This window comes from Elephas maximus, chromosome 7, assembly GCF_024166365.1.
Source record: "Elephas maximus indicus isolate mEleMax1 chromosome 7, mEleMax1 primary haplotype, whole genome shotgun sequence".
NCBI lineage: Eukaryota > Metazoa > Chordata > Mammalia > Proboscidea > Elephantidae > Elephas > Elephas maximus.
Window position 1 is genome coordinate 103,853,266 of NC_064825.1, and position 14,333 is coordinate 103,867,598.

Here is a 14,333-nt window from a genome sequence, read left to right on the forward strand (position 1 = left end):
GGTCACTATGAGTCAGACGCAACTAAACAGGCACCTAACAAGACAAAGCACCTGAAGCCTTGGTGGCACCGTGGCTAGACTGCTAGCTACTAGACTGCTAACTGAAAGGTTCACAGTTCAAAACCACCAGCTGCTCTGTGGGAGAAAGATGTTAGCAGTTTGCCTCCGTAGAAATTTACAGCCTTGGAAACCCCATTGGGGCAGTTACACTCCGTCCAGTAAGGTCGGTAGGGATCTGAAGGGATCCGTGGTTTTTTTTTTTTTTAGGCGGAAGAGCGCTAAGGGCGGGCGGGTAAGCTGAAGACCACAAGGATTGCTGGGAGTTGTAGGCCAAACGTCCGGGGAAACCCACGAGCTCTGGCTGGGCTGTAGCACAGGCTTCTGGGAGATATAGGCAAGATAGCCCCGCTGCTTCCTGGGAGTTGTAGTCTCCTGAGCCTCTTCCGGGCCACCGGGCCAGGCGTCCGCGTGTTAGGAAAGGCAGAGTCCAGAGGTCCCAGGTCAGTATCTTCTGTCGCGGGCTCGCTCGTGGATCCCGGTCCTTTATTGCAGCGTGGTTCTTGGGTTAAAGTTTTTTCTCTGTGATCTTCCAACGCCTGTGTCTTGTCAGCCTTCTTGTCAAAGGCTCCTCTGGCTGTCGACCTGGCTTTAGAAGCTGCTGTTCGGCCTGCCGCCTGCCCGCCCACTACTTTATCCAGGGCAAGATATGACCACCTCCTTGTCTTCAAGCCCAGTCGGTTACTTCCGGGCGCCCCCTCCGCTGTTCTAGAATCTTTGTCCTGATGGAAAGATGTCACACACAACCGATTCTCTGACAAGATTGCAATCCAGAGGCCTCCTCGGGTCCAAGTTCAGCCGTATGGTCACATTTATTTTTCTCATCCTACAGATATTTACTGAGCTCTGACTTTGTGCCAGTCCCTGTGTGGGGCAGGGGGAGACAGTGGTGAACGAGGCCGACCCGGTCCCTGCCTTGAGAGAGCTCAGTGGGAAAGCCAGACCTGTCACCAGTGGTAGTGAGAGCCAGGGGCAGGGTTGGGCAGGGGGCATCCTTGCAGCTGCAGTAGCCTACAGAAGGCGCTGACCCAGCCTGGGTCCTAAGGTCTTTGGGGGGAAGGCTCCCAACAGTCACTTCACAGCTGACACACCCACATGGCATCTTTTTTTCCCAACCTGCAGTCTCAGTCTTCCCCCTTCACTAAATGGCCCCGTCATCTAGGTGTTCAGCTGAGACGGGTCAAGGACAAGCTGATCTAGGTCTTTAAGAGGCCACAGAACCTTGTGAAAGAGACTGGAGGGTGGGAGATTCTGACAACAGAGTAGGGTTGAGCTCAATCTTCGGGGTCCACCTACCCCCATCCCCAAAACAGGGTGCAACCCAGGTTGGCTTCCTTGGACGTGTGATACAGGCTGTGTCTTCGTGGAGGTGAGCACCCTGCCTTTTGGAGGATGCAATCGTGCCCATTCCTGGAGACAGTACTCCACCCCAAAGTGAAATACGATTGGTCTTTCCCGTTTACCCCCTCCCTGTCCTTAGAGTCGCTGAACTTTCTCTAGCTCTCTGAACAGCACTGGAGGCCCAGGTCACCCTGCCCCTCTGATCAGGGCTGTAATAGGGGTGGCCTCCCTGAAAGCTGTGAAACTGGTGCTTAATATCCATCCCCAGTCCTCTAGACAGAGTACAGTATGCGCTCAACCTAATTCTGGTTCTCTACCCCTTTTCCCCCCAAAACCGACTCCTTCGTTCCCTTCTCTCTATGGCGCCTGCTGGGTGCAATCCAAAAAGCCTCCCTGGAGGCAGGGGGTCTCAGTAAACCGGAACCCATGTATAATCTGTCCCACTACGGAAGAAACCTGCTTCCCTCACCGGCCTCAGCAAGATTACTCAGGCCGGGGGCACTATCCAGGTGGACCCTCCGGAGACAGCGAACCCACAATCCTGAATCCACTGTAACCTGCCTCTCCTCTCCCTGCTCAGGAGAAGCCGACCTCTCCTGCCCCTTGGGGACCCCCGCGATGCCGGCTCCGACTTGTGCCTCCTGCCACGCGGCGCGCGCCGCCCTCCGCCGCCCGCGTTCCGGACAAGCACTGTGCGGCACCTGCTTCTGTGCCGCCTTCGAGGCCGAGGTGCTGCACACGGTGCTGGCGGGCCGCCTGCTGCCCCCGGGGGCCGTGGTGGCCGTGGGCGCCTCGGGGGGCAAGGACTCCACGGTGCTGGCGCATGTGCTGCGAGAGCTGGCGCCGCGCCTGGGCGTATCGCTGCGCCTCGTGGCGGTGGACGAGGGCATCGGTGGCTACCGGGACGCGGCCCTGGCGGCCGTGCAGCGCCAGGCGGCGCGCTGGGAGCTCCCGCTCACCATCGTGGCCTACGCGGATCTCTTCGGGGGCTGGACGATGGACGCCGTGGCACGCAGCACGGCCGGGTCGGGCCGAAGCCGCGCCTGCTGCACCTTCTGCGGGGTGCTAAGGCGCCGGGCGCTGGAAGAAGGTGCACGCCTAGTGGGAGCCACGCACATCGTGACGGGTGAGTGCATGCGCCGAAGAGGAGGGTCATGGTGGGAAGGAATGGGACGCATGCACAGGCGAGGGGTGCCCGCCCACCTTCTTGAGAGGCTTACTGGAGGGGAGTTGAGCGCATGCCCAAGAAATGCTAAAGGCTATCCTGTTGTTTATCCTGTTGTTAGGTGCCCTGAGTTGGTTCTGACTCATATAGACCTCATGCACAACAGAACAAAACACTGCCAGGTCCTGCACCATCCTCACGATGGGTGCTGTGTTTGAGCTCATTGTTGCTGCCACAGTGCCAATCCATCTCCTTTAGGGCCTTCCTCCTTTTCACTGACCCTTTAACAATATGATGTCCTTCTCCAGGGTCTGGTGACTCCTGATAACATGTCCAAAGTATGTGAGACTACTCTCACCATCCTTGCCTGGAAGGAGTATTCTGGCTGTACTTCTTCTAAAATAGATTTGTTTGGTCTTTTGGTAGTCCATGGTATATTCAATATTCTTCGCCAACACCATAATTTGAAGGCATCAATAATTCAGTCTTCCTCATTCATTGTTCAGCTTTCACATGCATATGAAGTGACTGAAAACACCAAGGCTTGGGTCAGGCACACTTTAGTCCTTAAAGTGACATCTTTGCTTTTTAACACCTTGAAGAGGTCTTTTGCAGCAGATTTGCCAGTGCAATGCATCTTTTGATTTCTCGACTGAGGCTTCCATGGGTGTTGATTGTGGATTGAAGTAAAATGAAATCCTTGACAAATTCAATCTTTTCTCTGTTTATCATGATGTTGCTTATTGGACCAGTTGTGAGGATTTTTGTTTTCCTTATGTTGAGGTGTAATCCTACTGAAGTCTTTGATCTTCATCAGTAAGTGCTTCAAGTCCTCTTCACTGTCAGCAAGCAAGACTGTGTCATCTGCATGTTGCAGGATGTTAATGAGTCTTCCTCCAGTCCTGATGCCACTTTCTTCTTCATATAGTCCAGCTTCTCAAATTACTTGGTCAGCATATAGATTGAATAAGTATGATGAAGAAATACAACCCTGACACACACCTTCGCTGACTTTAAACCACGCAGTATCCCCTTGTTCTGTTTGAACAACTGCCTCTTGGTCTATGTACAGGCTCTGCATGAGCACAATTAAGTGTTCTGCAATTCCCATTCTTTGCAATGTTATCCATAATTTGTTCCGATCCACACAGTCGATGACTTTGCATAGTCAATAAAACACATAAACATCTTTCTAGTATTCTCTGCTTTCACCCAGGATCCATCTGACATCAGCAGTGATATCTCTCACCCACATCCTCTTCTGAATCTGGCTTGAATTTCTGTCAGTTCCCTGTCAATAAACTGCTGCAACAGTTTTTGAATGATCGTCAGGAAAATTTTACTTGTGTGTGATATTAATGATATTGTTTGATAATTTCTACATTCTGTTGGATCACCTTTCTTTGGAGATATGGATCTCTTCCAGTCCGTTGGCCAGGTAGCTGTCTTCTAAATTCTTGGCATCGCTGACTGAGTGCTTCCAGCGCTGCATCTGTTTGTTTAGGCCCTGGGCCTGTCTCAAGGGGAGGATTCTGACAAGAAGGGCGTATGTGCATGCTCCAGTTTGAGGCTGGAGCCTACTGAAGGTTCAAGACCAGGCAAGAGGATGTGCTTTGGTTTTTAGCCACTATCTAGATCTACACAGGTTGACAAGTAGAGGGGGTTGGGGTTAGTCCCTGGGGATTAGGTCTTTGGTTCTGTACTTTTTTCTAATTTCTCTAATATTTTTTGTCTCTCATGGCTCCTGGCTGCCTCCCTTCAGAATCCATCTCTATCTCTGAAAAGCATCTCTGCCTTACTCCTTCTCTTTGTTGGCCTCTGTTCTCTTATGTGGTGTTGTTCCAATTCATCGCGACCCCATGTGACAGAGTATAACTGCCCCATAGGGTTTTCTAGGCTGTAATCTTTACAGACGCAGCCCTGGTGGTACAGTGGTTAAGCAGTCGGCTGTTAACCGAAAGAGGTGTAGTTCCAACCCACCAGCTGCTCCAAGGAAGAAAGATGTGGCAGCCTGTTTCCGTAAAGATTTACAACCGTGTAAACCCTATAGGGTTTAGTTGGAAATGGACTCGATGGCAAAGGTTTATTTATTTTTGGTTACTCTCTATGGGAGCAAATCACCAGGTGTTTCTCCCATGGAGCCGCTAGGTGGACTCTAGCTGTCTGCTTTTCAGTTAGCAGCTGAGTGCTTAACCATTGTGCCACCAGGGCATTCTCTTTCCTTCATCCATTTCTTCAGCAGTTACTGAGCATCTGCTTTGTGCCATATCCAAGCTGTGTGGCCATGGCCAATTGCTTAACCTCTGTTTTCTCATTTCTAAAATGGGAATATTAATGGTACCCAGCTCACAAACTTGTTATGACAGTTGTGGAGGTTAGTAGTCCACCATGGGTCTCACTGGGCTAAAATCAAGGTGTCGGCAGGGCTATGTTTCTTCTAGAGGCTCTAGGGGAGAATCTGTTCCCTTGACTTTCCAGCTTCTAGATGCCACCTACATCCCTTGGCTCATGGTCCCCTTCCTCCATCTTGAAAACCAGCAATGGCAAGTAGAGTCCTTCTCATATCACATGACTCTGACCTTGCTTCCATCTTCACATCTCCGATTCTGACTCTTCTGCCTCTCTCTTCCACTTTATGAACCACTGTGATTACATTTAAGGTCCCTGGGTGATGCAAACAGTTTGCCCTCAACTACTATCCTGAAGATTGGTGGTTCGAGCCCACCCAGTGGCACCACAGAAGAAAGGGCTGGCAATCTGCTTCCGTAAAGATAACAGCCGAGAAAATCTATGGAGCAGTTCTACTCTGTAGCACATGGGCTCACCGTGGATCAGAATCAACTCAATGGCCATGGGTTTGGGTTTTTTGGGGGAGTGATTACATTGGGCCCACCTGGAGAATCCAGGCTAATTACCCTATTTTAAAGTCAGTTGATTAACATCCTTAATTCTCTTTTGCTATTCAACTAACAGATTCACACGTTCTGGGGATTAGGAGTGGACATGGGTTTTTGTTGCTTATCACAACAACTCACTTGAGACTCTCCATTAAATACCACTTTTGCTTCTTCTGTACATTTTGAACTGGGGCTAAAACGGTATTTGCAGCTTAAAGCACTTTTGCTCCCCATGTGGAAGGGCATCTCAGCACAGGGCCTGGTACACACACAATAGGTGGGCAATAAACGGGTGCATCCTAATTGCTCAACTGCAGCCTGTGTGTATACTCTTCTTTCGTTTTTTGCGGTACCCACCTCCAGGCTCCACTTAGCTGCCCCGCGGGTGTCCAGGCATCTTGACCCCAGCCCCTAGGTCCCACCTACTCCCCGTCTTTGTATCCCGGTTGTACCACGGCGCTTGGGGGTCTCCATGACTTCCGTCCCCCACGCCGACCTCCTCCCTATCTCTATGTGCTGTTCACCCCAGGTGTGTGGAGGGGTCTCTCCCTGACTTGTACCCCCTGCCCCCACCTGTTCCCCATCTCTGTGTCCTGGCCTCCTCATGGTGCCTGGGGTCTCCATGACCAGCAGCCGCCTGCTCCCACGCCCACCTCATATGCTCCCATCTCTCCCTGCAGGCCACAACGCCGACGACATGGCGGAGACCGTGCTCATGAACTTCCTGCGGGGCGACACTGGGCGGCTAGCCCGCGGCGGGGGCCTGGGCTCGCCGGGCGAGGGGGGCGCGCTGCCCCGCTGCCGCCCTCTGCAGTTCGCCTCGCAGAAGGAGGTGGTGCTGTATGCGCACTTCCGCCGCCTGGACTACTTCTCCGAGGAGTGCGTGTACGCGCCCGAGGCCTTCCGCGGCTACGCGCGCGACCTGCTCAAGCGCCTGGAGGTGGTGCGGCCCTCGGTGGTGCTGGACCTCGTGCACTCGGCTGAGCACCTGGCGCTGGCACCAACCGCGCAGACCGCACCGCCCGGCGCCTGCACCCGCTGCGGGGCGCTGGCCAGCCGCCCGCTCTGCCAGGCCTGCGCGCTGCTCGATGGGCTGGACCGCGGCCGGCCGCGCCTGGCCATCGGCAAAGGTCGCAGGGGACTGGACGAGGAGGCGCCGCGGGCTGGGGCTCAGCCCCGTCCATCCGCGGTCCTCCCCACCTTCTAGCGCCTGGGGTGCTCTGGCAGGGGTCCCCATGCCTAGGATGGTGATGGCCGCCTTTGAGCAATGCAAATAAACTTGAGTTTCCTTTTCCCGGCTTCTATGTTAATAGGGAGATAGGGAACAGTTACTTGTAACTGTGTAGAAGCTGGAGCCCCAGACTTCTGGGTCTGAAAAAGGAGGGAGCAGGGGCCCAGACTCCTGGGTCTGAGGGAGGAGGGGGCCTTGGGGCCTGAACTCCTGGGTGTGAGGAAGGTAGGAAGGAAGGGCAAAGTGGCCTGGACTCCTGGGTCTGAGGGGGAAGGGGGCTGGGACGTTGGACTCCTGGGTCTGGGGAGGAGGGGGTTAAACAACCTTGGATTCCTGAGTGAGTTTGGGGATTAGGGAGCTGCTTGCCTAGTGCCTCTGCTGAGTTCCAGGTGCTCACAATGGTCCTCACTCTTCTTGAGCACTTTGGCGCCTGGTGTGTCCTATTTTCCTATGGTGGGATGAGCAAAATCACCTGAGTTAGTGGCCACCCCCCGCCCCTTTACAGTAATCACGCTGAGTGTTCCTCGAGAACTTCTCAGGCAGTAGGTGCTGAGTTGAGCTCTTTCTAGGTACCGCGTTTTTTCATCCCTTCCATGACGTTATTGGCTGTAGCTGCAGTGAGTAAAAGGAGGCTCAGACAGGTGCAGTAACCAACCCAAGGTCACCCAGCTGGAGGGGGGCTGAACAGGGTCTGCATGGCTCCAGAGCTCTTGGGGATTGCAGCATTGCCCCTCCCTGACCCCTGCCCTGTCCCGTACCCACCTGACTCTCCTGATGTCCCCGTGTGGTGGGTGAGGAGCAGCTGGCTCCCCTGACCTCAGGCTTTGGAGGCTGACCTGGTGAGCCAGGGTCAGTGACAACCTCTCTGTCTGTCCGTTTTCTCCTTTGAAAATGGAATCAGAAGCCACCATCAAAGCACTAAAGCACTGGTGATAAAGTGCCCAGTGTGGTGGTGCAGTGGATAAGTGCTTGGCTGCTAACTGAAAAGTCATTGGTTTGAACCCACCAGCTACTCTGAGGTAGAAAGATGTGGCAGCCTGCTTCCATAACGATGTACAGCCTAGGAAACCCTATGGGGCAGTTGTCTGTCCTGTAGGGTCACTAAGAGTCAGAATCAACTTGATGGCAGTGAATTTGGTTTGGTTTGACCTTAGTTGTTCATGTTAAGTTTGGCCACCGAGGAGCTCTGGGTTTCAAGGTTGCTGCCTTGTTCTAGGAAGGTGCGAGCCCAGAAGTTTCTTGCCTGACCCATGGAGAGAGAGACGTGGTTTTCTCAGTCCCACCTCCAGGCTCTTGTCAGGAATGCCCTGCCTCTCCCATCTTCCTGCTCAAATCCTCCAGTGTCCTCCTAGAAGCCTTCCCTGGTCCTCTCCTCCCACCCCTGGCAGGCCAGGACTTAGGACTTTCCCAGATCCCAGCCCTTCAGACCTGCCTTCATGTGTGGCCCTCCAGACTTTGGATCTTGTGTTTCCTAATTTGATTCGGCTGGAGGGACAAGATCCCTTGTCTCCCCCATGAAGAAATCAAGTATCAAGTTAATTCTCATCCAGCAAACAATCATTGTGCGTCTCTGTCCCAGCCTGAGATGTGGCAGTGAACAAAAGATAAAAGCCTTGTCCTCAGGGAACTCACACTGTGGGAGAAACAGAAAATAAGCAAGTGAATATAAGTCAGGTCATGATGCGTGCTGAGGAGCCCTGGTGGCGCAACGGTTAAGCATTCAGCTACTAACGGAAAGGTTGGCAGTTCAAATCGACCTAGTGGCTCCTCAGGAGAAAGATCTGGCTATCTGCTTCCTAGATAACCCTATGGGGCAGTTCTGCTCTGTCATATAGGGTAGCTATGAGTTGGAATTGACAGCACTCAACAACAGTGACAAGTGCTACAAATAAAAATAAAGCAGGGTAAGAGGATAGAGACAGGAAGAGCTGGTTTCCACTGGGGGTCAGGGAAGGGCCTCTTTGAGATGGTGGCATTGGAGTAGAGACCGGAATAATTCCAAGGAGCAAATCATGAAACTTTCTTGTTAGTTGCTGACTCCATCTCACGGTGATCTTATGTGTAACAACATAAAATGTTTCCCGGTCTGGCAGCATCTTCCTGATCGCTGGTATGTTTGGGTCCGTTCTTGTGGCTGTTGTGTCACGCCATCTCATGGAAGGTTCCCCCGTTTTCTCTAACCCTCTGCTTTATCAAGCAGAATGTCTTTTTCTAGCGATTGGGAAGCTGTCTTTGGGAAGCACTTTCCAGGCAGAGGGAACTGCCATTGCGAAAACCCTGAGGTGGAAATAAGCTTGGCCAGCACAGAGAGCAGCAAGAAAGGAGATGAGACTGCAGCCAGGGGCAGTTATGCAGGGGCTAGAAGAGGTGGGAAGGACTTGGGTTTTATTCTAAGAATGGTGGTAAATCACTGGAAAGGCTTGGGCCAGGTTCTGATTGCCAGCTATAGGGTTACTATGAGTTGGAATTAGCTTGACAGCAAGGGCTTGGTTTTTTGGGGGACTGTGAGAGGGCAAAAGATGATCATGGTCAATCTCTGGGATGCTTCTTCTATGCTCCAGGCACTGTGCTGAGTAGTCTTCCCGCATTAACACATGGATATATGGTTGTCGGCTAAGCACTGGCTGCTAAGCGAAGGGTCGGTGGTTCAAACCCACCAGCCACTCTGAGGGAGAAAGATGTGGCAGTCTGCTTCTGTAAAGATTAAAAACCCGAAAACCAAACCTGTTGCTGTCAAGTCGATTCTGACTCCTACTGACCCCGTAGGACAAACTGGAACTGCCCTATAGGGTTTCTAAAGAGCACCTGGTGGATTTGAACTGCTGACCTTTTGGTTAGCAGCCATAGCTCTTAACCACTAGTTCTACTCCATCCTATAAGTCAGTGGGTTCGGTTTTTTGATGTTTTGGGGGGCCACCAAGTCAATTCTAGGTAGGTTGAAACCGGCAACCTTTCAGTTAGCAGCCGAGTGCTTAGCTGTTGCACCACCAAGGCTTCTTTCATGGATGTGAAGGATGGATTTTTATCTTCAGTTTTACAAAGGATAAACTTGTGACCCAGGGAGGTGAAGTGACTTGCCCAAGGTCATACAGCAGCAACTCAGTGAAAGGTCAGCAGTTCAAACCCACCTGCTGCTCCACAGAAGAAAAGACCTAGCAGTCTACTCCCCTAAAGAGTAAAGCCTAGGAAACCCTATGGGGGCAGTTCTACTGTCATATGTATAGGCTCGCTGTGAGTCAGAATCAATTGGAGGGCACGAAACCTTAGCCTGAACCTTCTGCTGTCCTGATGGTGAGTTGTTGTTGTTCTTGTTAGGTGCCGTCGAGTCAGTTCTGACTCGTAGCGATCCTGTGTACAACAGAACGAAACACTGCCCAGTCCTGTGCAATCCCCACAATCGTTGTTATGCTTAAGCCCATTTATCATAGATTGAATTGTGTCCCTCCAAAATGTGTGTCAATCTGGGAGAACTAGATGGTGCCCAGCTACCACCGATCACTGCCCTGACAGGGAACACAACAGAGAATCCCTGATGGAGCAGGACAACAGTGGGATGCCGATCTCAAGTTCTCCTAAAAAGACCAGACTTAATGGTCTGACTGAGACTAGAGGGACCTTGGAGGTCATGGTCCCTGAATCCTTTGTTAGCCCAAAACTGTAACCATTCCCGAAGCTAACTCTTCAGACAGGGATTAGACTGGACTATAAGATAGATAATGATGCTGGTGAGGAGTGAGCTTCTTGGCTCAAGTAGACACATGAGACTATGTGGGCAGCTCCTGTCTGGAGGGGAGATGAGAAGGCAGAGGGGGACAGAAGCTTGAATGGACACGGGGATTACAGGGTGAGAGAGGGAGTGTGCTGTCTTATTAGGGGGAGAGCAGCTAGGAGTACATAGCAAGGTGTGTATAACTTTTTCTATGAAGACTGACTTGCTTTGTAAACTTTCACTTAAAGCACAATAAATTGAAAAAAAATGTGTCAACTTAGGCCATGATTTCCAGTATTGTATGATTATCTACCATTTTGTCATCTGATATGATTTTCCTATGTGTTGTAAATCCTTCTTCTGTGATGTTAATGAGGTAGGATTAGCATCAGTTATACTGATGTAGGACTCAATCTATAAGATTAGATTTTGTTTAAAGCCAATCTCTTTTTTTATAATTTTTATTGTGCTTTAAGTGAAAGTTTACAATTCAAGTCAGTCTCTCACACAAAAACCCATACACACCTTGCTACACACTCCCAATTACTCTCCCCCTAATGAGACAGCCCGCTCTCTCCCTCCACTGTCTCTTTTTGTGTCTATTTCGCCAGCTTCTAACCCCCTCCACCCTCTCATCTCCCCTCCAGGCAGGAGATGCCAACATAGTCTCAAGTGACAACCTGATCCAAGAAGCTCACTCGGCACCAGCATCCCTCTCCAACCCATTGTCCAGTCCAATCCATGTCTGAAGAGTTGGCTTTGGGAATGGTTCCTGTCCTGGCCCAACAGAAGGTCTGGGGGCCATGACCACCAGGGTCCTTCTAGTCTTAGACCATTAAGTCTGGTCTTATGAGAATTTGGGGTAAAGCCAATCTCTTTTGAGATATGAAAGAAAGGAGTGGAGAAACATGGGGATCTCATACCACCAAGAAAGAAGAGCCAGGAGAATAGCGCATCTTTTGGACCTGGCTGTACTTCTTCCAAGACAGATTTGTTCATTCTTTTGGCGTCCATGCTATATTTAATATTCTTCGCCAACACCATAATCCAAAGGCGTCAATTCTTCTTCAGCCTTCCTTATTTATTGTCCAGCTTTCACATACATATGAGGCGATTGAAAATACCGTGGCTTGTGTCAGGCCCACCTTAGTCTTCAAGGTGACATCTTTGCTTTTTAACACTTTAAAGAGGTCTTTTGCAACAGATTTACCCAATGCAATACATTATTTGATTTCTTGACTGCTACTTCCATGGGCGTTGATTATGATCCAAGTAAAATGAAATCCTTAACAACGTCAATCTTTTCTGTTTATCATGGTGTTGCTTATTGGTCCAGTTGTGACGATTTTGTTTTCTTTATACTGAAGGCTGTAGTCTTTGGTCTTCATCAGTAAGTGCTTCAAGTCCTCCTCTCAGCAAGCAAGGTTGTGTCATCTGCATATTGCAGGTTGTTAATGAGTCTTCCTTCATATAGTCCAGCTTCTCAGATTATTTGCTCAGCATACAAATTGAATAAGTATGGTGACACACACTTTTCTTGACTTTAAACCACACAGTGTCCCCTTGTTCTGTTCTGTTCGAATTACTGCCTCTTGGTCTCCATACAGATTCCTCATGAGCACAACTAAGTGTTCTGAAATTCCCAATCTTTGCCATGTTGTTATGATCCACAGAGTTGAATGCCTTTGCATAGTCAATAAAACACAGATAAGCATCTTTCTGGTATTTTCTGCTTTCAGCCGTGCTCCATCTGACATCAGCAATGATATCCCTTGTTCCACATGCCCTTCTGAGTAGGGCTTGAGTTTCTGGCAGTTCCCTGTTGATATACTGCTACAATTGCTTTTTGAATGCTCTTCAGCAAAATTTTACCTGTGTAAATTTTACCTGGGTACAAATATGGATTTCTTCCAGTCTGTTGGCCAGGTAGCTGTCTTCCAAACTTCTTGGCATAGACGAGTGAGCGCTTCCAGCGCTGCGCCAGTTTGTTGAAACATCTCCATTGCAGTTTCGTCAATTCCTGGAGTAATGGTGAGAGGGAACTCTGAGTAGCTGGGGAAGGTGGTGTTCCTGGTCCTGGCCACAAGGGGTCGCTGTGACCACACCTGTGAATCTAATGGCCTCGCTATGATTAATGTTCTCAATCAGTTGATTCTAAGTAAAATGATTACCTCCAATCAGCTGAAGACATTAAGAGCAAAAACTGAAGTTTCTGGAAAAGAGAAAGATTCTGCCTCAAGATTATGACATAGATACTCTCCCGAAGTTTTCAGCCTGCCAGGCCTACAGATTTCAAACACAAGACTGCTGGAGTTTACAGGCTGCCACCTGGCCTACAGACGCTGGACCTGCCAGTACCCACAACCATATAAGTCAGTTTCTTAAAATAAATTTATCTCTTTCCATACGTGTGCGTATGTGTGTGTTGTTGTTATTAGGTGTCATGAAGTCAGTTCTGACTCATGACGACCCCATGTGTTGCAGAATAGAACTGCCCCCCATAGGGTTTTCTTGGGCATAATCTCCACAGAAGCAGATTGCCAGGCCTTTCTCCCGTGGAGCCACTGAGTGAGTTTGAATCACCAACCTTGAGGTTAGCAACTGACAACTTGTGTATATTTATATGAATATAAAAAAAACCCATTGCCGTCAAGTCGATTCCAACTCATAGAGACCCTATAGGGCAGAGCAGAAGTGCCCTATAGGGTTTCCAAGGAGCAGTTGGTGGATTCGAACTGCCGATCTTTTGGTTAGCAGCTGTAGCTCCTAACCAGTGCTAAAAGGAGCCCTGGTAGCACAGTGGTTAAGCACTCAGCTGCAAACCTAAACGTCGGTGGTTTGAACTCATCAGCGGCTCTGCAGGAGAAAGATGTGGCAATCCGCTTCCATAAAGATTACAGCTTAGGAAACCCTATGGGGCAGTTCTGCTCTGTCCTGTAGGGTCATTATGCGTCTGAATCAACTCGACAGCAACGGTTTTATGGGTATATTTGTATATCCATCCTGTTGCTTCTGGTTCTCTGGAGGTCCCTGAGTAATACAGACAAGGTAGTTCAGGAAAGCCTCAAGAAGGATGGCGTTTGAACCAAGACCGAGATAAGCGGGGAAGTAAGCTCTGCAGATTACAGGAAATGTTCCAGGCAGAGGGAACAGCAAGCGCAAATTCTGAGACAGGACCATGCCTGGCACATTGAAGGAAAAGATGGAGTGGAGGGAGAGTGGAGGAAGGGGATAAAAAGGGCCACATTACATAGGCTCCGACTTGGATTTTGAGTGAGACAGAAGTCATGGAGGTTTCTGAGCAGAGGAGTGATAGGATCCTCCCTTTATTCATTCAACAAACATTTCCTGACGCCTCCCAGGGCCAGGCCCTGCATGAGCATTGGGGAAACAGGGCTGAGTCAGCCCCAGTCGCTGCCCTCATTGGGCTCCCCATTGTGGGGAGGCAGGCAGGGACACAGGCAGGTCTAAGCCCAGTATGGAATGTACTACAGTGTGGGTTAGTCAGGGCACAGGGGAGCCCCAAGGTGGGGTGCCCAACTCAGTGTTGGGCTTCGTGAGATTCTTCTTGAAGGATGTGGTGTTTAAACCAAGACCCAGGAGATGTGTAAGAGCTTGCCCCACACAGGGCTGGGAGACGGATGCATGCACCAGGCGCAGGGAACAGCAGGTGCAAAGACCTGCAGTCATGGGGCTCAGTATAACTTTGAGAATGGCACAGACAGTTAAGTGCTGGACTACTAACTGAAAGGTTGGTGGTTTGTATCCTCCCAGAGGCAACTTGGAAGAAAGACCTGGCAATCTGCTTCTGAAAGATCACAGCCTTGAAAACCTTATGGAGCACAGCAGCACACCTGGGGTCACCATGAGTCAGAATTGACTAGGTGCCAACTAACAACAACAGTGCCACATGGACAGAGAAGAGCAGAAGAG

The 14,333-nt window shown here is 50.4% G+C and overlaps 1 protein-coding gene across 1 annotated transcript; it reads left to right on the plus strand.

The window, feature by feature from the left end:
• The first annotated feature begins 417 nt into the window (after positions 1–417).
• Positions 418–6,962, plus strand: LOC126079806 (cytoplasmic tRNA 2-thiolation protein 1). Its single transcript, XM_049891179.1, has 3 exons — positions 418–500; positions 1,979–2,524; positions 6,141–6,962. The coding sequence occupies exons 2-3, from the start codon at positions 2,017–2,019 to the stop codon at positions 6,665–6,667; spliced, it is 1,035 nt and encodes a 344-aa protein (XP_049747136.1). The 5' UTR covers positions 418–500; positions 1,979–2,016; the 3' UTR covers positions 6,668–6,962.
• The last annotated feature ends 7,371 nt before the right edge of the window (positions 6,963–14,333 follow it).